Source organism: Procambarus clarkii, chromosome 81 (genome assembly GCF_040958095.1).
Source record: "Procambarus clarkii isolate CNS0578487 chromosome 81, FALCON_Pclarkii_2.0, whole genome shotgun sequence".
Classification (NCBI taxonomy): Eukaryota; Metazoa; Arthropoda; class Malacostraca; order Decapoda; family Cambaridae; genus Procambarus; species Procambarus clarkii.
In genome coordinates, this window is record NC_091230.1 from 4,645,102 (window position 1) to 4,670,766 (window position 25,665).

General features: G+C 45.9%; 1 protein-coding gene across 3 annotated transcripts in view; it reads right to left on the minus strand.

Annotated features, from left to right (window-relative positions):
• Positions 1 to 25,665, minus strand: part of senju (UDP-galactose transporter senju) — a 207,281-nt gene that overhangs the window by 160,793 nt on the left and 20,823 nt on the right. For 2 of the 3 annotated variants that reach the window (XM_069315609.1, XM_069315608.1), the window contains exon 2: positions 6,401 to 6,518. The exons of the other annotated variant lie outside the window; for it this stretch is intronic. In XM_069315609.1, coding sequence (XP_069171710.1) covers positions 6,401 to 6,518 — 118 coding nt within the window. The remainder of the gene's footprint in view (positions 1 to 6,400; positions 6,519 to 25,665) is intronic. 3 annotated transcript variants of the gene reach the window in all.

The window sequence follows — 25,665 nt, forward strand, 5'->3', positions numbered from 1 at the left end:
TTAAGACGATTTCTATGACATCGTTTGTGATTCGTCCACGTGATCTCAGGATCTCCACATAGAAGGAATTAGAGGTGAATAACATGAATGATGATAACGACTCGTTGATTCCTCACAAACGAGCTGAAAATTAAAGAATATTAAGTAGCATTGGAATAGGCTACTTTTAATCTCAATATTCATGAAAATAGAAGAAACGCTAATGTGGTACTAACGTTGGATATGGGGTCGTCTCACTATGTAACGACAGACTACTCACAAATATACAATCTTAAATGATGCATCAAGAAAGAAACTATACTTAACATGAGCGTAGCTACTACTGAAGTCTGCCAATATCGCGTCTGCCAGTCCCAAACTTTCATGGCGTTGTACACGTATTTGTGGGTTTTGGCTTTAATTATAGACGCGTTATTGGTTGGCCGAGCACTATGGAGCACGTGGAAGAATAATTATTCACTACTAGTTGGGCATCAGTGTAATTCTTGCTGATAACTCCCAATCGCCGCGTGTCTCGCTACTCTTGACGCCAGGACCCTTCTCTCTCGTCCGCTGTCCAGGCACGCTCGCTCTACAAATTGCGTCGCCGCCTCCCTCAACCCGGGTCTCACATTCACCACAGAAATTATTAATCACGAATAATTCCTTTTCGTGCGATTGTGGATGAAATACTTTAATGAGGACTGGGTTGCAATTATAGGGGTTTAAATATTATCGCATTCTTGTTTTATGGTGTTAAACGAGAAATGGAGAAGATTTTACTTTCTCCATGGCATTCGCGCATGACAGAAAAAACTATTACTTGATAACAATTGTAACTAATAACTCTCTATTTAAGATTATTGGGAGTTATGTTATCTGTAAGTAATTATTACACGGAATACTGATGATTTTAGTGAACCACATTCAATTCTCTAACACACTGGTAATAAATGTGTTTAACCCTTAACATGCTCGGGGTCTAATATCCTGCTATCCACACAGGCGCATGTCATTTTGAAAAAAAAAAAAATTTTTTTTTTTTGCTAATCTGTTAAGTTCTGTTCACTGATCACGGGAAAAATAAAAAAAAAATTCTATTGTACTTACTTTTGTTGCAATAGAGCCGAGAAGCTCTGCGATGACGTCACAATCTGCATGGTCGCTCATGCAGTACACGCCCGGGAGATGTTGCGCGCGGTCCTCAAACAGCCAGAGTTGCCACAAATATATTTACGCGCTATTTATTTACAATGTCTAAGCGCATTTTATCTAATTTTTTTTCACTAATTGTGTTTCAAATACTGTTTGAACATATTTTGTATCAATAATTGTTGCATATTTGAGTATACACAGGCGCACACAAATGTTTTCAATTACGGCAATATAATATGTCATTACAGCCTATTATATTATATGTTCTGCTTATATGTTTACATATTTACACACTCGCACACGCTATACACACTTTGAAGCACACTTAGAAGATTTCTAGACTGTGGTAGTCATTGAAGCAGTCGACAGCACATAATGGGATACCACACGTTTCACACCATGTTTGCACAAGCTTCCGTTTCTTGTCTCTACGTGTCGTTGTTTTACACACCAAGCAATCACGTTGGGCTATTGCACGCTTCACACCAGGTGGCAAATACTTAAGTTTGTGTGCTAGGAAGCCTTCAGTGTGAGCGAGGCGTGGAGTACCAGCATGCTGCAACAGTGGGTTTATGATGGGCCGCTGAATACCTGGGACATCTTTTGCAAACTTTCCTAATAACTGTATTGCAGCATCAAATACAAAGTCACGGAAAGTGGGCTTACGTCCAGTTCTCACAAGGTACATGTTGAAACAGTTCAGCATGCTCATGTCCACAAGATGGAAGAACACTTTTTTCGTCCACCTACATGTCTTCCGCACACACTCTGCAGTGCCAATCATCATGTCTGATTTATCAATCAACCGCATGTTGATATTATAGTCTAAAACACAGTCTGGCTTATATAGTGGTGCGTTTGTTTTATGGCTCACTTTCCCACTGTTCACCATTGTTCCATCATGAATTGTTGTCAACAAGTTCACCTCTCTTTTGTCTTTCCACCGAACTGACAGAATGTTATCACTTTTCCTTCTCTGACACTCACCAACTGCAATGTCGTTGTCAAACACAGGCATTTCCCTTCGTTGTGGCTTTACTGTACCAACCAATCCGGTTCTATTTTCTAGCAAGAACCGAGCTAGCAAGGGACTTGTATAGTAATTATCTGTGTATAAAATGTGTCCCTTGTTCATCCACGGAGCCATGATGGTCTTCACTACACTCCCCGAGAATCCATGTTCGTCGTTACCGGGAATGTCTACATCACTAGCCGAGTACAGAATCATGTGTAACACGTATCCTGTCTCACAATCACAAAGAACAAAAAATTTCAGGCCAAATCGGTTTCGTTTTGAGGGAATGTACTGTTTGAATGGAACACGTCCCTTGAAAAGTATGAGAGATTCATCAACCACCAGCTTCTGTGCTGGTACGTAAAAATCTCTGAATTTTCCAATAACATCGTTCATGTAGTGCCTCACTCGCCACAGTCTATCATCAGGTGTTCGGTCCTGAACACTTCCAAAATGTAGACACCTGAGGAGTATCTGAAACCTGTCTCGTGACATATATTTCCCGAATAAAGGTGTTGGTATTGTCTTGTCCTTGCTCCAATAGTCATTTATTGCATGTTTGTGACAGTGCTTCATCAACAAACAGAGTGCCAAAAACACATACATTTCCGCCACTGTGGTATTTTTCCAACGCTGCAGTCGTGAAAATTCTGTGATTTCCCTCTCAATCAGGTAAGCAGCATGCAGGTTCGTTTGGTGTACAATGTATTCCATGAGTGGTTCATCATAGAATGCTGTAAAATATTCCATCTCAGCCATGTCCTCACCTTGATTAGGGAAAAGGTTTGTAATCCCTACATCTTTATCGTCAAAGTGAGGAATATTAGGAATAAAATCGTCACCATCACTCCACTCAAGTACACCAGGCGTCCTGCGAGATGCAGAGGAAAGACGGCGAGGAAGCGATGCATACCGGCGACCAGGAGCTGAATACCGTCTGCGAGAAGCACGGCGGCTACGTGCATGTGAGGTGGGTGCACGTGAACACGAGGGTCTTGGTCCCTCATTTGGTGCTATGCGGTGGCGCTTGGCTGGGCGAGATGCTGCTGACGCGACAATTTCTCGCCCAGTTACACCACTGGTACCAGCCACAGGCTCAATAAAACTTTGATCTGAGTCACTAAACCCAGAAAAGGAGTCACCTCCCTCTGACTCGTCACCCTCAAACAGAAAATATCCACAGGAACTGTGAGGTCGTGGTAGAATTGGGGTAGAAAATGGGCGAGGAGGCATGGGAGAGCGTATAGGCCTCGCCATGGCATGGCGGTCATTCTCACTTTCACTGCTGCTGCTACTATCTCCCGACAACTGTGTATAATCCTCATCGTTGTCTGAATCGTCAAACACACTTTCTTCACCTTCAGAGAATAATTCGTGGGCTATTTGCTCTGGGGTGAGGGACTGAGTGATGCGTGCTCGTGAGGCGTTTGACCGTGCGCTCGCCATGGTGACTCTCGCTAAACTGAGGCCTCCCATGCCATCGGAGCGTGAGCTGGATTTTTTTTCAAAATGGCCGCTGTTTACTAGAGCCCCTGGGCAGCGTATGGGACCCCCAGCTACACCGCGGGCCATTCAAATCGTGCGCGGTACCCATACACTTCATATGAAGTGAAGCGCAGTTGACTGGTAAAACGATTTACACTTCATATGAAGTGATGCGCACTTTAAGGGTTAACTAGACATTATCTGACGCAATGTTGCTGCTCTATTTCGTGAGAATTCTAGCATTAATACGCAGATGCAATGGTTAGTTTATGTTGACACTACTGTTAGTAAATTTAGTGACTACTGTAGTTAGTATATAATAATAATGATTTATTATAATACAATAGTAGTTTTTTAGTTTTGGAAATTTCCAACAACCCCAGCCCAGAGGTCACAAAGACTTAACACTTTCGTGCACCCCGCCCGCCACCCCTCAACTGTGCGATATGGGACCCAGGGTGTCACGGGAGCGCGCGTAAATTCTGAAAAGTGTATACTCTCTTCAACTTTGTCACCTTAATTCTCGTCCTACGAGATTAAATTTGGTATCATTGTGTTCGCAATAGAATTCTCTACAGCACTAAATGCATATAAACTCCAAAAGCCTGGCTAATTACCCGCAGCAAACAGAGAAAGTGCGAACGAGTTACCCAGGAGCGCGCAAACGCGATAAAATGTTTTCACTATTTTCACTCTGGTCACCTCAATTTTCGTCCTAGGTCTTTCATTTTGGTCTCAATGGGTTCACAATAGAATTCTCTATAGGAACATTAGCATATAAAATAAAAAACCTGGTCACCCTCCAACCGCCGACGAGTTGAAGACGGGCCACGCGTTAGCCGCAAGTGAGCGCTCAGATGCCTTCCAGCTACACTCCCAATTCCCGCCCTTTTCAAGCCTTTCTTTCGCAATTTTCTTCCTGGAAGGGCCTTGTTCATGATCACTATCCATCGTGGAGTAAGCGTAGATAGTTTCTAAAGCCGCAGTAAGAAATATAGCCACGGAAAATAGCCGAAATGTTCACACGTTTGAGATGCGAGGGGAGGCAACATTGGTCACAACAGTGGAGCGAAAACAATGGGCCCACGGCGTGTGCCAAGCCGCCTGAGGGTCACTAGGCTCAACAAAGAAAATGGGAAGACATCGGCGCGCATTTTAAAACCAGTCCCCAAAAAATCGGATAAAAACCTGATTTTTGGCGATTATTTTAAGTGGATGACGCAATGCTGCGTCATCCCCGGTATTACCGCCAGTAAACGGATGACGCAATGCTGCGTCATGCCCGGGCGAAAGTGTTAAGCTGGGGCAACTAATGGACTCCCCCCTAGCCCCAAGAATCCAAAACACTGGCCCCATGGTAGAACCCTCATCCCTGCCCACCACTCTTGAAGAATAGGCAGAGTCCCAGGGAAAAATTTCAAGGAAAGTAGCCTGCCGGGCTGACTCTGAAACCTCGGCTGGGAAATCCAGCTCGACCTCGATCTCAGAATTGAAAGGGGCAATTCCCAAAGCTACACGAGCCTCATCCCAAGCAAAACCCTGCCCCGACCCATAAACCCTCAGAAGTTTGGAGAGCCGGAAGCAGGGGCACAAAGGAGTTGAGCAAACCACACCCTCCTGGATAGGAACACACTCTCCTGGAAAGGAAGAAAGGTAGTTGACTGAACCCTGGTTGAAATAACCAACACCCCTAAATTCTGGTCCTTAAAACCCAAGTGGGGCAGCTCTGGGGCTTTCAACCTGGCTCATTGCAACAAAGAAATTGATCATGCAGCGAAGCTGATGCTTGATCCCTAACATCCTCAGACAAGGAATGGGTAATTGAATGACTAGCAGAGAACAAATCCCACAAGATTCAGGGTCACAAGTGTCACCGACCCAACAGGCAGCAAGACGAAGGCAGGATGGGTGATCGTCACCTCGAGGCAGGGGAAACGAACAACCTTCAGCATCGCACAAGGCGAGACAGGGCTTGGAAGATGCATCCATTGTAGTCCTAAGCCCAATGGGGTTTTCCAGGTCCCATAGGGTATGTTAGCCCTATGGGAAGCCCAGGCACTAGGGCTAGCTAAGCCAGTAAACCCTGCCAAAACCCTGCAGCCAAACTGACAACCGGAAGTTGCCACGAAACCTTGCAGCAATAGAGAAGGACCACCAACAACACCTAGGCATGCCTAATGGGAAGCTAGGCAGACCACCTCTGCCAAATTTAAGTGAATATGCCAAAAACAAAACAAAAACAAAAATTCCCAAAGCAGCACACACAAACAAACCGGATGCCAGAGAAAATAATCGGCCGCCGCTAGATGCAGGCTGTGCTGGCCACAATGCGCTCCTCCCAGCAAAAATCCACTCCCTACCCGGGGCAAAAGGGAAGCCCAAGACCCCCAACAGACCCCAAGGGCAAGAACAATGCCAAGTGACAAACCCCTTACACAGGAGTGAGACCCGAACGTCCCTGGGAAGAGAACCCTGACACGCAAGGGAAGTACTTACCGGGCACCTAGGGAAGGTGCACATGCAGCCCAGCGTACCAGAGATCACCTGGCTACCACACCACACAAAGCTGGCAAGGCCACAAATGTAAAAACCAGTCAGTAAAGCGAGGCCAGAGGAGACAGGTTGATACCTACCTTCAAGTAGCTACCTGGGGGGCTCCCCTGGCTTTTATTTTTTAATCAGGTTTTGTGAACTGAGATTTAAAAGGATGGAAAGTGGGTAAAATATAAAAAAAAAAAAATTTAATTAAAAATGTAATTAACTTACTCTTTAAGAAATATAATTAGAGATGTAAGTAGCTTAGTGGCCTCTGTGAGAAACACCACAGTTACCGTGTTGTAGCTGTAGCTGCTGTCAGCCCGCTGCGAAGCAGTCACTATAATGCCTACAAAACAAAATCAAGAAATCTAGAGATGTTAAATACAGTACAACTAAATATATAGTTAATAATATAAGTGTTAGAGATTTACTAACTAACAGTTCTCTGTCTTGTAAGTTAACAAATAAACTAATGTTTTTACATTAACATTTATTGTCTTTGGGATATGTAATCTAAAAGTCCTCAAGCTGTATGGATACTATACAATGATCATCATATTGGCAATTTAATTTTAAATAAATAAACTTGCTCAAGCATTTGTTCAGCTACTAGAATACATCCTGCAGCCTACATTTCTGATACCGCAACATTAACTCTGATACTTTGGAGTCTGGCCAGTGAACAAAACGCTCACAGAGATCAAATCTGGAAAATCACAATTTTGTTATACTGTACAACCACCATATTGCAGAACTTCATAATATAAATATCTTTCATGCCAGAAAGAGCTGATATGTTTGATTTCCAGTTTGGCATCTCTAGCCTCAGAGCTTCTGCTTTCTGCTCATTTTCTCATGCCAAGAAGAAAAACTCACCATTAACTCCAATGAAATGCATTTTTCTGGAGGCATTCCAGTGACTCCCTGAAGCTATCTTGCTGAGATTATTCCATAATAAAGGATCACATCATGAAAGTTCTGTTTGGCCTCCCCCCCCCCCCTCACAAAGGTACAAGAAGCGGATGACAATCTGCCACCCCCCATCAGGAAAAGCCTCCAGAAAATGTGAGATGGTTTACAGACAACTGGAATGTTCACAGAAAACAAAGCCTCGAAACTGCTAAACAACTCCACAAACAATTCACACAAAACAAATGATTCACTATAACTAGCTCAAAACTCTTTAATATCAATTACCACCACCACCAGGAAAATCTTTCTTAAAGTTTAAGACCACAACATTAAGTCCACTACTAAGTGTCTTACATGAATTGCAACAAAATAAACAGGGTTGAATGTAATGAAACACCATTTTCTGGGTGAGACCCGGAGGCTCCCAGGAGCTTATCCAGGCTGATATGCTGTCACACTTTGGCATCAGTCATGTGTATGGAGTTCTATGGGCCTACCGGGGACCACGAGCCAGAACCTGGCCCCCCTCAAAGAGACAAGGGAAGCAATGGCCTATAGAAACCCCCCGTGTGATTGGAAGCATTCTATGTCTGCCATCAACAGGGTCAGGCACCCAGAAAGGTAAGCGTCCCAAAACAAACCCCTATTCTGGTTAAAATTGCTACCAAAAGCCAAACTAGTGAATACAACTCCCCAAACAAAAACGAGCAAACTAGTATGACGTCACACACTGTCGCGCCGCTGTGTGGGCAGCTTCCCCCCCCCTCCCTGGGAGGGGGAAGGGGGAGCCCCAGACCCCCCACGCCAGCTATCCACACCCCAGTTCTGAGACTGGATGTCAAAATACGCGAAAAAAAATGCCGACAGGAGGGATACCGGGGAGCCTCCGGGTCTCGCCCAGAAAATGGCGTTTCATTACATTCAACACTAGTTTTCTGGAGGGGGAGCCCTGTCGGCTCCCTAGAGCTAATTACCCACAGAGGAAAGTAGAGGGACTCACCCCGGGAGGCAGTCGCCGCACACTCCTTAACCCGAAGGCGTGACAACTGGCTGCAACCGCCGACCTAAAGCTACATGGGCCCGACTAAGCCCAGGAACGATTACGAGCAGCCAGGACCCTGTTCGACCACCAAAATCCCCGTGCCTGCACGCAACCCTGGACATATTGCCAAAACCGGCGGCAAGAGCCGCGAACAGATGAACATCATGGGCACGGGGAGAGACCGCAGGCTGACTAAACGTAATAACCCTGCGGACGACCCAGGAGACCCGAACTCGCGAACAGGGAAGAAGGGAAACCGGATCAACCCAAAGCGCGTCCGTGGACACGTAAGTCGAGGCGCGCAAAGAATGGTGGAGGACCGCAACCGGGCACAACGCACGATGAACCCCTGGCCTGACCAATCAAGCATCAACAACCCAAGGACCCCCTCCTTGGGTTGAACAGAATCCCTGCACCGGAGGAGAGCATGAAGCTCCCTGACCTGACCCCCAGAGGATAATGCTAACAAGAAAGAGCCCCCGAGAAACAAACCGGAACCGAAGGGGCCACAACAAACCGAGGAGAAGAAAAGAAGAGAGAGCACCCTGTCCAATGACCAGGACGGCTCAAGCAGCGCATGAGCAGGCTTGAGGTGAAACAATGCTCAAGACAGCTTGCAAAAATGACACAGAAGAAACATGAACACCGAACACAAGCTGAAGCGGCTGCGCAAGCGTCGCACGAAGACCTAAAAAAGGCTTTCGACAGAGTTCCACATAAGAGGTTGTTCTGGAAACTGGAAAATATTGGAGGGTTGACAGGTAAGCTAACATGGATGAAAAATTTTCTGACTGATAGAAAAAATGAGGGGCAGTGATCAGAGGCAATGTATCGGACTGGAGAAATGTCACAAGTGGAGTACCACAGGGTTCAGTTCTTGCACCAGTGATGTTTATTGTCTACATAAATGATCTACCAGTTGGTATACAGAATTATTTGAACATGTTTGCTGATGATGCTAAGATAATAGGAAGGATAAGAAACTTAGATGATTGTCATGCCCTTCAAGATGATCTGGACAAAATAAGTATATGGAGCACCACTTGGCAAATGGAATTTAATGTTAATAAATGCCATGTTATGGAATGTGAAATAGGAGAACATAGACCCCACACAACCTATATATTATGTGAGAAATCTTTAAAGAATTCTGATAAAGAAAGAGATCTAGGGGTGGTTCAAGATAGAAAACTATCACCTGAGGACCACATAAAGAATATTGTGCGAGGAGCCTATGCCACGCTTTCTAACTTCAGAATTGTTTTTAAATACATGGATGGCGATATACTAAAGAAATTGTTCACGACTTTTGTCAGGCCAAAGCTAGAATATGCAGCAGTTGTGTGGTGCCCATATGTTAAGAAGCACATCAACAAACTGAAAAAGGTGCAAAGACAGGCTACTAAGTGGCTTCCATAACTGAAGGGCAAGAGCTATGAGGAGAGGTTAGAGGCATTAAATATGCCAAAACTAGAAGACAGAAGAAAAAGAGGTGATATGACCACTACATACAAAATAGTAACAGGAATTGATAAAATCGATAGGGAAGATTTCCTGAGACCTGGAACTATAAGAACAAGAGGTCATAGATAACTATCTAAACACAGATGCCGAAGAAATATAAGAAAATTCACTTTCGCAAACAGAGTGGTAGACGGTTGGAACAAGTTAGGTGAGAAGGTGGTGGAGGCCAAGACCGTCAGTAGTTTCAAAGCGTTATATGACAAGGAGTGCTGGGAAGACGGGACACCACAAGCGTAGCTCTCATCCTGTAACAACACTTAGGTAATTACACATTGCACCACTTGGTTCCCGAACTTTAGTTATCCGAAACTTCCAGTTTCGTAATTGGTGTTGGGGAGTCACGCTACACGAACTAAGTTTGGGTAGGAAGTAATCCGCCAAGCTTCATGCCGGCTGGGGTTGGGGTTACCCTACACGAACCAAGTTCGGGTGAGGAAGCGGTTAGCCAAGCGTTGTGCCGGCCCATGGTGGTGGGTGGGTGGGTGGGAGATGGTTTAGTTTGCTCACTGACCGTGTCGGGCACCGCCTGCTACCCTGTGACGTCACAGACTCATGGCCTATTGTTCCCATTCTTTGAATTTGTCACGAGACTGGAGTGTTCTTTCCGTGACTTTGTTTTACATATCAGCACAATCAAGGAACATCCGTGCACCATGTCGACTCCAAATGCACGCATTGTGTCAGTGAAAGCATCTACAAGCAGGTTACGTAAAAGAAAGAGGTCAGTGATGACATTTGAGAAGAAAGTTGAAATAATTAAGAAGGTGGAGAGCGGTGTCCCGAGAAGTGTCGTGTGCGCTGAATATGGCATTAGTAAAAGTACTGTTTTTGATCTTCTTAAGGCTAAACCTATCATTTTTTACTATTTCTCTAGAAGTGAAAGTGATAAAGCAATACGAAATAGAAAGGTAGTAAGTAAAGCAAAGGTGGAGAGTGTTGATAACGCAGTGTGGGAGTGGTACAGAGACGTGAGGTGACGAAGAAGCCAGTGGCAGGATGGCTGCTCGTGGAAAAGGCACGTGAATTTCACCAAGCAATGAAAATTACTCAAAAGTGTGTATACAGTGATGGATGGCTCAGAAGTTTTAAAACCCGTCATGGCATTAGGTTCATTAATTAAAGTGCATGGTGAAAGACAATGTGCCGATATTGTTGGTGCTGGTGAGTATGTAAGTAAATTTGTGGAAATGGTGCAGGAACAAAATTTATCTCCAGAGCAAATTTATAATGCTGATGAGACAGGTTTGTATTGGCGTATGCTTCCCACAGAAACGATGGCTCATAGTGGTGAGGACGATCCTTCAGGTGGTTATAAACAGAACAAACAGAATTTATTTGTTGTGCTGTGCAAATGCAGCTGGCACGCACAAATTAAAATTACTTGTGATTGGAATTAGTAAAAACGCCAGGGTTTTAAAGTCAGCCAGGTGCCTCCCTGTGATTTATAAGGACCAGCCAAGTGTGTGGATGTCTAGCACGCTGGACTTGTGATCCTGTGGTCCTGGGTTCGATCCCAGGCGCCGGCGAGAAACAATGGGCAGAGTTTCTTTCACCCTATGCCCCTGTTACCTTGCAGTAAAATAGGTACCTGGGTGTTAGTCAGCTGTCACGGGTTGCTTCCTGGGGGTGGAGGCCTGGTCGAAGACCGGGCCGCGGGGACACTAAAATGCCCCGAAATCATCTCAAGATAACCTCTCAAGAAGAGATAACCTCCCGCAAAACAGCAAAGTTGTGCTGCTGCTAGATAACAGTTCAACGCATCCACGAGGTGATGAGCTAGTAAATGGCAATATTATTGGAACGTTCTTGCCACCCAATACAACTTCATTGATCCAACCCATGGATCAAGGAATAATTAATAACCTTAAACACCACTACAAGAGGATGTTTGCCAGACATCTTAATAATCAGTTTGGAACATTTAACCCTCAAACCGCTAGGGGCCCAAATGGAATTCACACCCACAGGCGCAACAACAAAAAAAAATCCAAAAAATTCTTTCGTCTAATAGAAGTGTTCATTTTTGTTCCCTGATCACGGAAAAAATAACAAAAAAATCGTAGGTGGCATATTTTAGCCGCAATAGGGTAGGGAAGTGTGGCAAAAAAGGGGCGTTGGCAGAGCCTTCGCCAGACGAGGTCTACTCCACCCGAGCTGTCAGACGGCAGTTGCCACAAATATATTATTACCTAATTATTTCAATGTCTCTGATTGATTTTTTCTTAGTTTTTTTGCAGTAATATTATTCCATACAGTGAATTGAGGTATATTTATATTATAAAATGTGTGAACCATCACTGTACTCAAAATTATGGTGTGCATATTAGTGATTCAATTATTATGTTCATAAAACAAACAAATAGTTTTGCTGTTGTTACACTATATACACAGGTTATATATAAGTATTTGCATGTTTTGTACACCATAACGAACTACTAAGTTGGTCTTGTGAGTCAAAAAGCAACGAGGAGTGACCGCCAAACACTAGCGAGCCACTCACTGCCACTCCCTCCCTCAACACCACCTCACTCACCCTCATTCACCTCCCACAATACTTTTTCTGTATTTATTCACTATACACAGACGTTATATATACGTATTTACATGTTTTGTTCACCATAACTGTACATCTAAGCTTGTATGGTGAGTAAAGGCCATAAGACGTAGCTACTCACACAGTCAGCTGATCGGCGGCCGCCCTCAAGGCCAGACGCACTAATATTTGTCCTCCAACAATATTGTTTGTGGTGTTATTACGCTATATACACACATTATATATAAGTATCTACCTGTTTTATTCACCATACCTGAACAAATAAGCTGGTATGGTGCCCAAAGACCATAGTGGCCATCAGTAAACAACATGCCAAGTCGTGCAGACGACGCTCCTCCCTCACCAAAATGGCGGCTCCCAACCTACTCCTCTTGCTGTTATCTCACACTATACACACGTTATATATAATTATCTACATTTGTGTTCACCATAGCGAACCACTAAGCTGGTACAGCGAGTGCAGTCAATAAATGATGGCCACACACAGTCAGAAAACGACGCCAAAACCCTCCCTCCCACAGCCTTACTCCTCCCTCCATGGAGCACAGCGCTAAATATCACCACAATCCTGCTATTATCAGAATCCTGGTCAGTTTTATCACAGTCAGGGGGCTTCAGTAATACTATCACTGCTAAATAATAGCAGTATCATTTATATTATGGTATTTGTAGGCGATGTTGTGGTCACAAGCTGAACAGCGGTGCTGTGAGCTCGTGCTGCATGTGCCAGCCTTGGTGGCTTGCTCAATACTGAAGCTGTAACACCCAAGAATGTTGGCCTGGATTTTTTTTCTAGGTGGCATCTGGCAACTATCGGTCGTGGCTGTACTATAGCTGCCCCTATCCCAGGCGGGGCGTTTAAATTATAGCGCTAGACACGAAATCATATATAAATGATGTGCGCGGTTTCGGTTTTGTCACTGATATCATTTATATATGATATGCGCGGTTTGAGGGTTAAGGACTTTTATAAAGTCTTCACAATAAAGTCAGCTATCTGGACTATTGCTAGTGCGTGGGATGAGGTAAAGCAGACAACACTAAGAAATGGTTGGAAAAAACTTTGGCCCATGTCAAGTCTGTTTCCTAAGGAAGATGACGAGGCAGATTTTGAAGGATTTGCGGTGAAGAAAGTTAGTGAGAAGAAAAAATTAAGAGAGGAACTCCTAGCATGTCAAGGGGATTAGGTCCCCTGAGCTTAGAGCAGAACAGGTGACTGAAGCAATAAAAGATCAACAATAAACAAATAAAAGAAACAATAAAGAAACAATAAAAATGTTAAAAAAGAGATAAGGAAAGCAAAAAGAAACTATGAAGTTCGCATAGCAGGGCAAGCACAGACAAATCCTAAAGGTTTTTTTCAGTTATATCGTCTAAGGCTAAGGCTAAGGCTAAGACAAGGGAAAGGATAGGTCCATTAAAAACTGAGACAGGTCAAATAACAGATAGTGATGAAGAGATGAGTAGTATTTTTAATAAATATTTTGTATCTGTATTTACTAAAGAGGAACTTAACAATATGCCTTCAGCCGAACAAGTCTATGTGGGTGGGGACGAGGACAGGTTGACGAGTTTAGCAGTTACCAGGGAGGATGTTCTTAAACAAATAGTAAAACTCAAACCAAACAAATCCCCAGAGCCAGATGAAGTGTTTGCCAGGGTGCTTAAAGAATGCAAAGAGGAGCTTTGTGACCCACTGTCAACCATATTTAATAAATCAATAGAGTCAGGCAGAGTGCCAGAGTTTTGGAAAGTTGCTAATGTGATACCAGTTTTTAAGAAAGGAGATAGATCACTTGCGTCTAACTATCGACCAATTAGCCTAACGTCTATTGTGGGAAAGTTACTCGAATCTATAATAGCAAATAAAATTCGTCTTCATCTTGAAAAACATAAATTAATAATCGAGTCGCAACATGGTTTTATAAATGGCCGTTCATGTTTAACAAATTTGTTATCTTTTTATTTTAGCATTGTTGAGGCAGTTGATAGTGGTAAGGATTGCGATGTTGTGTACCTTGACTTTAGCAAAGCTTTTGATACAGTGCCACATGAAAGACTGATTAAAAAAATAGAGTCTCATGGTATTGGGGGTGCTATATTAAGCTGGATTAGGGCATGGCTATACCAAAGGAAACAAAGAGTTAGTATAAATGGAATCAAGTCAGAGTGGGAAAATGTTGTAAGTGGAGTGCCTCAAGGCTCTGTCCTGGGACCTTTGTTGTTTATAATATATATAAATGATTTAGATTCAGGTTTGAGTAGCAACATTTGCAAATTTGCAGATGATACGAAAATCGGTAGGGAAATTAATTCGGAGGAGGACTCACTATCACTTCAAGTTGATCTAGATAGGGTTTTGAAATGGTCGAAGGATTGGCAGATGCAGTTTAATGCTGATAAATGTAAAGTTCTGAGGTTAGGTAATGATGATAGAGTTACAAGATACGAGCTAGATAGTGAAGAAAGGGAGTGGGAAATGAAGGGATGTCAAGGGCACTTGGTGTCAATTGCCGGCTGGAAAGATATTGCAAATCAAATGCAATATCTTTCATAGACAACTGGGAACACTTCTATGGAAGAAATGAAATGTATGCTCGTGATGGGGTGCATCTATCGAGAGCTGGGGTTGTTGCTGTTGCGAACTCGTTGGAAGAAGTGGTTAGAGGTGTTTGTTTGGGTTTAAACTGTTAGTAGATAGAGGTATGGGAATTGATTTGGAGAAAGGAGATAAAAGTATGTGTTTGTGGGAGAAAGGAATTGGCAAAATGATCAGGGAAAGAGAAGGGCCTCAAAATAACAATTCACTTAGGGTATATTACACTAACAGTATTAGTCTAAGAAATAAAATTAACGAATTAAATGCTCTTGTCTGCCCAGAAAAAATAGATATTATTGCACTTACCGAAACGTGGATGAATGTAGAAAATAGAGAACTATTAGCTGAATATCAAATAAATGGATTTAAACTATTTCACATAGATAGAAATATTAGACGAGGAGGGGGAGTAGCCATATATGTTAGGGACAATTTGAAATGTAGTCTCAAAGAGGGAATCAAAACTGAGCCACACACAGAAACTATTTGGATAGAATTATACGAAAAAGCAAATAATATTATAATAGGAGTTATTTATAGGCCACCAAATTTAGACAGAATGGAAGCAAAGCATCTATGGGATGAAATATCTAGGGCATCTAGATCTAACAGTATTTACGTCATGGGTGACTTTAATTTTAGTGGAATAAACTGGTTGAACAAAACAGGGAATAGTGAAGCAGAAGATTTTCTAGAATTAATTGACGATTGCTTTCTTACGCAACACATTAAGGAACCAACACGGGAAAATAATATTTTAGATTTAGTGTTAACTAACAGGGAAACAAATTAATGACATCGAAATAGGGAGTGAGCTAGGGAACAGTGATCACAAAGAAATCAGATTTAGCATAGAATGGAATAGACTTGTAGGAGAAAATTCTGTTAAAAGTGCCAGATTTTCGAAAAGCTGATTTTAATAGCCTAAGAAATTTTTTGGGTCAAATTGATTGGAAAGTCTTGGGTATGGGGTGGGGGCCGGTCTTGGAGCTAGACATGAACCCAGCGATAGGTGACGTAAATGGGGATTTCGATGTGGATTCAATATATAACTTATTTAAGAATATTCTAAGCAAAGCACAGGAACGTAGTATACCATACAAATTGAAAAGATCGAATACCAATGACACAAAGTGGATAACAAAGAATTTGAAGAACCTTATAGGTAAAAAGAGAGCTTGGTACAAAAGGATTAAAAATGGGGAGGTCACTTTAGAACAGGAATTCGTACTACTGGTTAGAAATGTTAAAAAAGAGATAAGGAAAGCAAAAAGAAACTATGAAGTTCGCATAGCAGGGCAAGCAAAGACAAATCCTAAAGGGTTTTTTCAGTTATATCGTACTAAGACTAGGGAAAGGATAGGTCCATTAAAAACTGAGACAGGTCAAATAACAGATAGTGATGAAGAGATGAGTAGTATTTTTAATTAATATTTTGTATCTGTATTTACTAAAGAGGAACTTAACAATATGCCCTCAGCCGAACAAGTCTATGTGGGTGAGGACGAGGACAGGTTGATGAGTTTAACAGTTACTAGGGAGGATGTTCTTAAACAAATAGTAAAACTCAAACCAAACAAATCCCCAGGGCCGGATAAAGTGTTTGCCAGGGTGCTTAAAGAATGTAAAGAGGAGCTTTGTGACCCACTGTCAACCATATTTAATAAATCAATAGAGTCAGGCAGAGTGCCAGAGTTTTGGAAAGTTGCTAATGTGATACCAGTTTTTAAGAAAGGAGATCACTTGCGTCTAACTATCGACCAATTAGCCTAACGTCTATTGTAGGAAAGTTACTCGAATCTATAATAGCAAATAAAATTCGTCTTCATCTTGAAAAACATAAATTAATAATTGAGTCGCAACATGGTTTTATAAATGGCCGTTCATGTTTAACAAATTTGTTATCTTTTTATTCTAGCATTGTTGAGGCAGTTGATAGTGGTAAGGATTGCGATGTTGTGTACCTTGACTTTAGCAAAGCTTTTGATACAGTGCCACATGAAAGACTGATTAAAAAGATAGAGTCTCATGGTATTGGGGGTGCTATATTAAGCTGGATTAGGGCATGGCTATACCAAAGGAAACAGAGTTAGTATAAATGGAGTCAAGTCAGAGTGGGAAAATGTTGTAAGTGGGGTGCCTCAGGGCTCTGTCCTGGGACCTCTGTTTATAATATATATAAATGATTTAGATTCAGGTTTGAGTAGCAACATTTGCAAATTTGCCGATGATACGAAAATCGGTAGGGAAATTAATTCGGAGGACTCACTATCACTTCAAGTTGATCTAGATAGGGTTTTGAAATGGTCGAAGGATTGGCAGATGCAGTTTAATGCTGATAAATGTAAAGTTCTGAGGTTAGGTAATGATGATAGGGTTACAAGATACGAGCTAGATGGTGTTGAGATTGCGAAGTCGAATTGCGAAAGGGATCTGGGAGTTATGATTAGTAAGAATTTAAAACAAAAGGATCAATGCATAAATGTTCGTAATAAGGCAAATCGGACACTTGGATTTATTAATCGCAGCGTTAGTAACAAGACACCTGGTGTGGTTCTCAAGCTATATCTTGCTCTACTTAGGCCCCATTTAGATTATGCAGTTCAGTTTTGGTCGCCATATTATAGAATGGATATAAATTCACTTGAACGTGTCCAGCGTAGGATGACTAAGTTAATTCCCCAAATTAGAAATCTTTCATATGAAAAAAGATTAACAAAGCTTAAGTTGCATTCACTGGAAAGGCGAAGAGTTAGGGGTGACATGATAGAGGTTTACAAGTGGATGAATGGACATAACAGGGAGGATATTAATAGGGTATTAAAAGTATCAACACAAGACAGAACACGAAACAATGGGTATAAATTGGATAAGTTTAGATTTAGGAAAGACTTGGGTAAATACTGGTTCAGTAACAGGGTTGTTGATTTGTGGAACCAATTACCGCGTAACGTGCTGGAGGTGGGGTCCCTCGATTGTTTCAAGCGCGGGTTGGACAAGTATATGAGTGGGATTGGGTGGTTATAAATAGGAGGTGCCTCGTATGGGCCAATAGGCCTTCTGCAGTTGCCTTTGTTCTTATGTTAAGATGACATAGATAGATGGATAGATTTTGATGAAGAAGCCCCAAACAATCGAAACATGACTGATGATGAAATTATAGAATTAGTATGTACAGCAAAAAAGCCAGAAGAGTGCAATGAAGAAGATGGAGAGGAAGAGGATGAAGAAACGTTAAAGGAAAAATGTAATATAGAAAAAGTTCAGCAAAATTTTGAAGACATTCTGGCATTTATGGGCACGAGTAACAGCGAGTTTGAAATTAAGGACATGATGACTCGGTACAATTTGTATATGAAGTTTTTAAAAACAAGAGCCAAGGGAATGAAACAAATGTCAATTACAGGGAATTTTGCAATGGCTTCCAAGAAAGCTCACATTGCATCACCTGCAGCTGCAGCTGTTGCTGGTGTGTGGTGCCCATATCTTAAGAAGCACATCAACAAACTGGAAAAGGTGCAAGAGACATGCTACTAAGTGGCTCCCAGAACTGAAGGGTAAGAGCTACGAGGAGAGGTTAGAAGCATTAACCCCTGCACTGCGCACCTGGTTTCGACAAAAGCTTCTTGGGGCAATTGTCAAGGACATATTCTAGTTGTTTACATAAATATTCAGGTAAATTTAATGTCAAAATGCTTCCAAACTCTACTATTTTCATTTAAAAACACAGAGTAATGAAAACATTAAAAAACATTAAAATATAGCCTAATTAAAAAAAAAATAGCACAACTCTCAGAGCGCCTAAAGGCGCTTTGCGGAGTGCAGGGGTTAAACATGCCAAAACTAGAAGACAGAAGAAAAAGAGGTGATATGATCACTACATACAAAATAATAACAGGAATTGACAAAATCGACAGGGAAGATTTCCTGAGACCTGGCACTTCAAGAACAAGAGGTCATAGATTTAAACTAGCTAAACACAGATGCCGAAGAAATATAAGAAAATTCACCTTCGCAAATAGAGTGGTAGACGGTTGGAACAAGTTAAGTGAGAAAGTGGTGGAGGCCAAGACCGTCAGTAATTTCAAAGTGTTATATGACAAAGAGTGCTGGGAAGACGGGACACCACGAGCGTAGCTCTCATCCTGTAACTACACTTAGGTAATTACCTGACTTAGGTAATTACGTCTTCCCAGAGTGCTGGGAAGACGGGACCACGAGCGTAGCTCTCATCCTGTAACTACACTTAGGTAATTACTTGGGTAATTACCTGACTCATCGCATGTTGACCCAATCAACCCAACAACTTCAGTCAACCCAACACCATCAACATCCACCACCACCTCTTCCATGTAAATAACTGTTTCATCAACAAAAGCGGATCAGGACTTCAATTATTGGTGAGTACAAACAAAATACGGCCATTTACGCTATGAACCTGTCGATTTTTTCCCCTAGATTTTTTCACACTTTTTTATATATTTTTTCCTCCATTTCTCGTATACGAACTTACATGTTAACCGACGGGTCTCGTCCCCAAGGGGTTCGGAAACCAAGTGGTGCTCTGTATATATTAATGCATGCACAACTATATTCTACCCACTTCAAGACTCCGTACCAATATAGAAGCATCAAGAGGAAGTGTGGGCCAATAGGCCCTTTGCAGTTACTTCCATTCTTCCCTCTCATTTATCCAATTTATACCCATTGTACCGTGTTCTGTCTTGTGTTGGTCAAAAGTTTGTTCACCTCATCCAAAACTGTTGCGCAGTTTAATGGTTAAGGAAAAGAAGGTAGTGATTCAATTATATAAATCTCTGGTATGTCCCCATTTGGGATTACAGTATCCATGCATGGAGACCACATTTTCAGGAGGATATACCTGTGTAGCTGCTCTGAATAAAGTGCAACACTGGGCAACAAAAATAATTTCAGAGCCAAGTCAACTCACATGTCAAGAAAAGTTGAGGGCCACAGGGCAAAAAACCAGCGTTGAATGTAATGAAACGCCATTTTCTGGGTGAGACCCGGAGGCTCCCCGGAGCTTTACCGGCTGATATGCTAATGTCAGACTTTGGCATCAGTCATGTGTATGGAGTTCTAGGGCCTACCGGGGACCACGAGCCAGAACCTGGCCCCCTCAGAGAGGCAAGGGGAGCAATGGCCTATAGAAACCCCCGTGTGGTTGGAAGCATTCTATGTCTGCCATCGACCGGGTCAAGCATCCAGAAAGGTAAGCATTCCAAAACAAACCCCTATTCTGGTGAAAATTGCTACCTAAGCCGAACTAGTGAATAGAACTCTTCAACAGAAAACAAGGAAACTAGTATGACGTCATACGTCACCGCGCCGCTGTCTGCGCAGCTCCCCCCTCCCCGGGAGGGGGAAGGGGGAGCCCCAGACCTCCCACGCCGGCTATCCACCCATCAGTTCTGAGGCTGGATGTCAAAACACGCGAAAAACGCCGACCGGAGGGAGGGAGGGTTGCCGGGGAGCCTCCGGGTCTCACCCAGAAAATGGCGTTTCATTACATTCAACGCTGGTTTTCTGGGGGGAGCCCCGTCGGCTCCCCGGAGCTAACTACCCACAGAGGAAGGTCAAAGGGACAAAACCGGGAGGCGGACACCACGCACCCCCCAAGGAGGCGAGACAACCGGCAGCAAACGCCAACCCAAGGCGCCACAGCCCCGAAAATCCCGGGAACAACACGAGAACCACGAGCAGCAAGGCCCCTGCACGAACACCAAAAATCCATGCCCGAAAGACCGCAAGGCCACGTCGCCCAGACGGCAGCGAGAGCAGCAAAGCCACGAACGGCACAGGCATGAGGGAAGAACACAGGCAGCTTAGCCGCAAGAACACGGCTGACCACCCGGGACACCATCACCCGCGAACCGGGAAGAACAGAACCGGATCAACGCAAAACGCGCTCCGGACCCAAACGCCGTGGCACGCAAACAACAGCGGAGGGCCGCCACTGAACACAAAAACGACACACCCCCGGCCCGACCAACGAAGCACCAACAAACCCTGGACCCCTCCAGAATGCAGCAGCCCCACCCCGCGCCAGAAAAAGATGGAGACTGCTGCCATCAAACAACCAAAACGCTTAAACCGAAGGAGCAAGAAAACTCAGCGAATCGACCCCCAGAGGCAAAGGCCCAAAGGAAAGAGCCGACGAAAAAACACACCGGAACCGAAAGGGCACTACCAACTGAGGAGAAGACAGAGCACGCTGACCAGAGACCAGGATGGTGCAAGCGGCGCACGAACAGGCCGGAGGTGAAATGACGCACAAGACAGCTGACTAACGGTGCAAAAGCAACACCAAGACCGAAAGCAAGCTGAAGCGGCTCCGCCTGCGCCGCACGAAAAGAGGCGACAGTATGTGGCAAGACGACGGCCCCCAACCCCCACTAGAAAACCAAGCCGAGAGTAAACCAAGCTAACAAGAGGAACCACCTAAGAAGGGACAGGAAAAGGAAGGACCGCTAAAATACCCCATACTGCCGCCAAGAGAAGCACGCAGGTGGGACACCTACCACGAAGCCACCCGACCACCAACCGGAGGCGAGACCACGAGGCAGAACATAAGCAGCCCCGACAAGGCCCCCCCCCGAGCCCAGGAAAAAGGCGGAGCCGCGAGAAGATCTCGGGCGCGACCACTGAAACCCAGGCGGCACAAGGAGATGGAACGTCTGCCGAACAGAAAAACTCCGAAGCATGCAAGCCCGCCAGGAGTTCAGAAACGACGGGTCCGACGCGAGACATCGCAAGAACCCCCCCCCAAAAAAAAAAAAAAAAAAAAACAACAACCGGCAGGGCAAGCGAGGAAAACCAAGAAGGCGGAAGGGTCGCCGCCAGAACAGGACCCGAACCAAGGGGCACGAACAACTGCAACAGACCGAGACAAAGAAGCACACCACAGGACACAGGCTGACCAATGCCTAAGAACACACGCAGGACATCCCTGCTGCAGAGGAGGCAGGCAGAAAGAGCTGAAGCACAAAAAAAAAAAAATTTAACCAGGAGCACAACCAGGGGTGGACAATCAGGCAGGGACAAAAACCCCACGCAATCCCCAGGCACAAAAACGGCAGCAAAGTGCCACTCCACAACCGGACACAGGAACAAGAACACGCCACCGTGAAACACGGTACCAATGCACACGTGCAGCAGCAGCAACAGGCACCACTGCAACATGCAACATGTAAATAGCAGCTCCCCTCTGCAAAGGCAGAGAACGGAGCAGGCAGACCCCAGACAGGGCCAACGGAGACACGACAAAACCCTGCAGGCCCAGAAACCTGCACCAGGCGACCGACGGCGGAGAAACCCCGCTCGATACCTGCTGGATGAGGTACTGGGAGCTCTTTTACACCTCAAGCCCGGCCCAAGGTCAGGCCAGACTGGCCAGAGGATGGCCCACCAGGCAGCTGCTAGGAGCAGTCCACCGGCCCACATACCCCCACAACCAGGACGGGCCGGAGCTGCCATACGAAAACAGGCCAGTGCGCCCTGGAAGTCCACGGACGAACCAGCAAGAAGGCTTATGCTCGCAAGTAGGTCGTGTAACAAGCACAGACCACTGATGGTAATACAGTGTTCCCCAAAAGTGCCAATAGCACCACTACACTCCACTGGTACTATCCCGCAAGTTCTACCAGATAGGCGGGACCCAAGAGCCAGAGCTCAAATCCTGCAAGCACAGCCAGGAGCCTCACCAGGTGAGTACAGAACCAACCCTACAACCCCCACACCTCAACATTAAAAAAGGAGGGCCCCCTGAATGACTCCAGCATGGGTTGGACATGCACATGAGGGGGACAGGAAGGGGTGATAAAGGGACAGTCACAGGTGTGCGAACGGTCTCAGTCGTAAAAAATTATACCTAAATAAAGACAGGTATATAAACACCGCCGCATCCAGCGCCCGGCCAAAAGACGCCAGACCGCAGAAACTCACCTGGCGAATGGTGGCTCGAACTTGACACGACTCAACCGTGCCCAGAAGAACTTGGGAGCACCGCCAGGTGAAGACGCCAGAGCCGGACCCTGCCGGACCCGCAGGAGAACAGGGAGAGGCGAAGGAGGCGGTCCACACCCATGACACAGGGAAAACTGCGGTGTCCTCCCCACAACAGGGAACCAGGACACCCCCGGCGCGAAGGGGCACATACCGCAGCCAGGGAGAAGAACGAGAGGCGAAGCACTGTAGCAAAAAAGGGCGCAAAACCCCAGCACTGAAACACCGCCCAGACCAAAACAAACTCCACGGCGCATGCGCATAACACGCTGGCCGAACCGCACACCCTCCCTGCGGGAAGGCGCCAGCCAGGACTATTGCACGAGAAAAAGAGCCAAAAGAGGAAACAGGAACAATAAAACCGGCCAAAGAAGCAAAGAGCCCCAAAAAAAAGGAACCCAACCGGGCGACAAGTAGCCCAACCGGGCGACAAGTAGCCCAACCGGGCGACAAGTAGCCCAACCGGGCGACAAGCAGCCCAACCGGGCGACAAGCAGCCCAACCGGGCGACAAGTAGCCCAACCGGGCGACAAGGAGCCCAACCGGGCGACAAGGAGCCCAACCGGGCGACAAGGAGCCCAAACAGGGCGACAAGGAGCCCAAACAGGGCGACAAGTAGCCCAACAGGGCGACAAGTAGCCCAACAGGGCGACAAGTAGCCCAACAGGGTGACAAGTAGCCCAACAGGGTGACAAGAACTAGGAGCCGACAGACGTTCCAATAATGCGGGAAGTAGCGAAAAACCTTCCCGTACCCTCGAGAACACAGAAGCCAACACTAGTCCCGAAGGCACACGAAGGCGCAGGCGCACCCGAGATCAGAAGTCACGCAGAACCCCATCGAACGGGGAAACATGACAAAAACACCGTCCCAAAAAGCGGGGGAGGAAACAACCACCCACAGGACGGAACCAACCGACTCAAAGGCCAAGGAACCGAGCCCGGGGAGGGGCCGACGTCCAACAGCACGTACGGCGAGTGGGGAGGAAAGACCCCACTCCGCGTAACCACAAGCCCCGCCTAGAGGGGGATAAAAAACCCCCACGGGGTCTAACGGGGCCAAGGCCCCCCCCCCAAGTCAGCCCCTCCCCAGCCCCGGGAACCTACACGACAGGCCCCGGGGCCGAGCCGTTCCCCCAAAGCCCCGGCCGTACCAGAAAACCGGGGCAGCCGTGAAAACACTAAGGAAGAGAGCCCACTGGCAGACTCATACAACACGGCTGGAGGAACAGGCCCAAATGCCCCCGTCACCACCCCGGAAGGGGAAGTCCCCGAGACTGCCCGAGTCTCAACACCACCAAACACCCCGCCCTGAACCTACAGACGGTAAGGAACCGGATGTAGGCAGGAAGGGTGAACCAGGGGAAAGACAAGGGGGCGTGGATGGAACCGAAGCAACCAACACCCCCAAGTCCCAAAACGAACTACAACGGGGCAGCCCCGGGGCTCCCGGGGAGGAACCACGAGAACGTTGCCACCACCAAGGCTCAAGTGCAACGCCCCTGCTGCCCGCACCCGCTTTGTTAGCACAACTGGGGAACCGAGCCACAACGAGCAACCAAACTCGCAGGACACCGGGTCGAAGGTGTCACCGACCCCACAGGCAGCAGACGGAGGCAAAACAGAGAGTCACCCAGAGACAAAAGGTGAGAGCAACCCTCAAACTCGCTGGAAGCGAGGGGGGGGGCTCTGGGGTCACATCCATCGGACCCGAGCGCCCCCAGGGGTTTCCCAGGGTCCCGAGCGTTTACTTTAAGAGGACTCGCGCTCAGGTAATCCCAGGCAGGGTACTGCTAACCGGCACCCAAGCTACCAAACAACTTTCTAAGAGCTGAACCCCCGGGACGTGTACACTCACGGGGACCTAGCAGGGGGTACCACCAGAAATACTCAGAACACAAGGGACACAAGGGGCAAGAACGAAGGCAGACCCCCCCACCAGGTATATAAACAAAAGAAAAAGAAAACCCCGCAAGAGGACAGCGTACCCAAGCGGAACAGAGCCGGCCGCTATGATTGGTAAAGACAAGCTGCACAGTACCCTGCGCCCCACCAGTGCAAACACTGCCCCTTACTCTAAGGCGAACAAGGGAGACAGAACACCCGAGCACACAAAGAGCGGCCGAAAACCAAGCAGTAAACGGCCAAGCAGGGGCAGGACCCAAGGAACTTGTGGAAGGTGGCCCCAAGCCCCAAGGGCAGTACTTACAGGGCACCTAGGGAAGGGAACCCTAGGCGCATGCAGCCCGAGTACTGAAGAATCACTCCCGGCTCACGCACCACCTAGAAAACAGACACCACACTCTAGGTACAGTGCTGAAACAACCACTGGAGCCGGAGCACATAACCATTGCCTATAGCATCAGCCGAAGAACTGATGGGTGGATAGCCGGCGTGGGAGGTCTGGGGCTCCCCCTTCCCCCTCCCGGGGAGGGGGGAGCTGCGCAGACAGCGGCGCGGTGACGTATGACGTCATACTAGTTTCCTTGTTTTCTGTTGAAGAGTTCTATTCACTAGTTCGGCTTAGGTAGCAATTTTCACCAGAATAGGGGTTTGTTTTGGAATGCTTACCTTTCTGGATGCTTGACCCGGTCGATGGCAGACATAGAATGCTTCCAACCACACGGGGGTTTCTATAGGCCATTGCTCCCCTTGCCTCTCTGAGGGGGCCAGGTTCTGGCTCGTGGTCCCCGGTAGGCCCTAGAACTCCATACACATGACTGATGCCAAAGTCTGACATTAGCATATCAGCCGGTAAAGCTCCGGGGAGCCGACGGGGCTCCCCCCAGAAAAACACTGCAAACCAAAGATAATAGGGCAGATCTCATTGAAACGTTT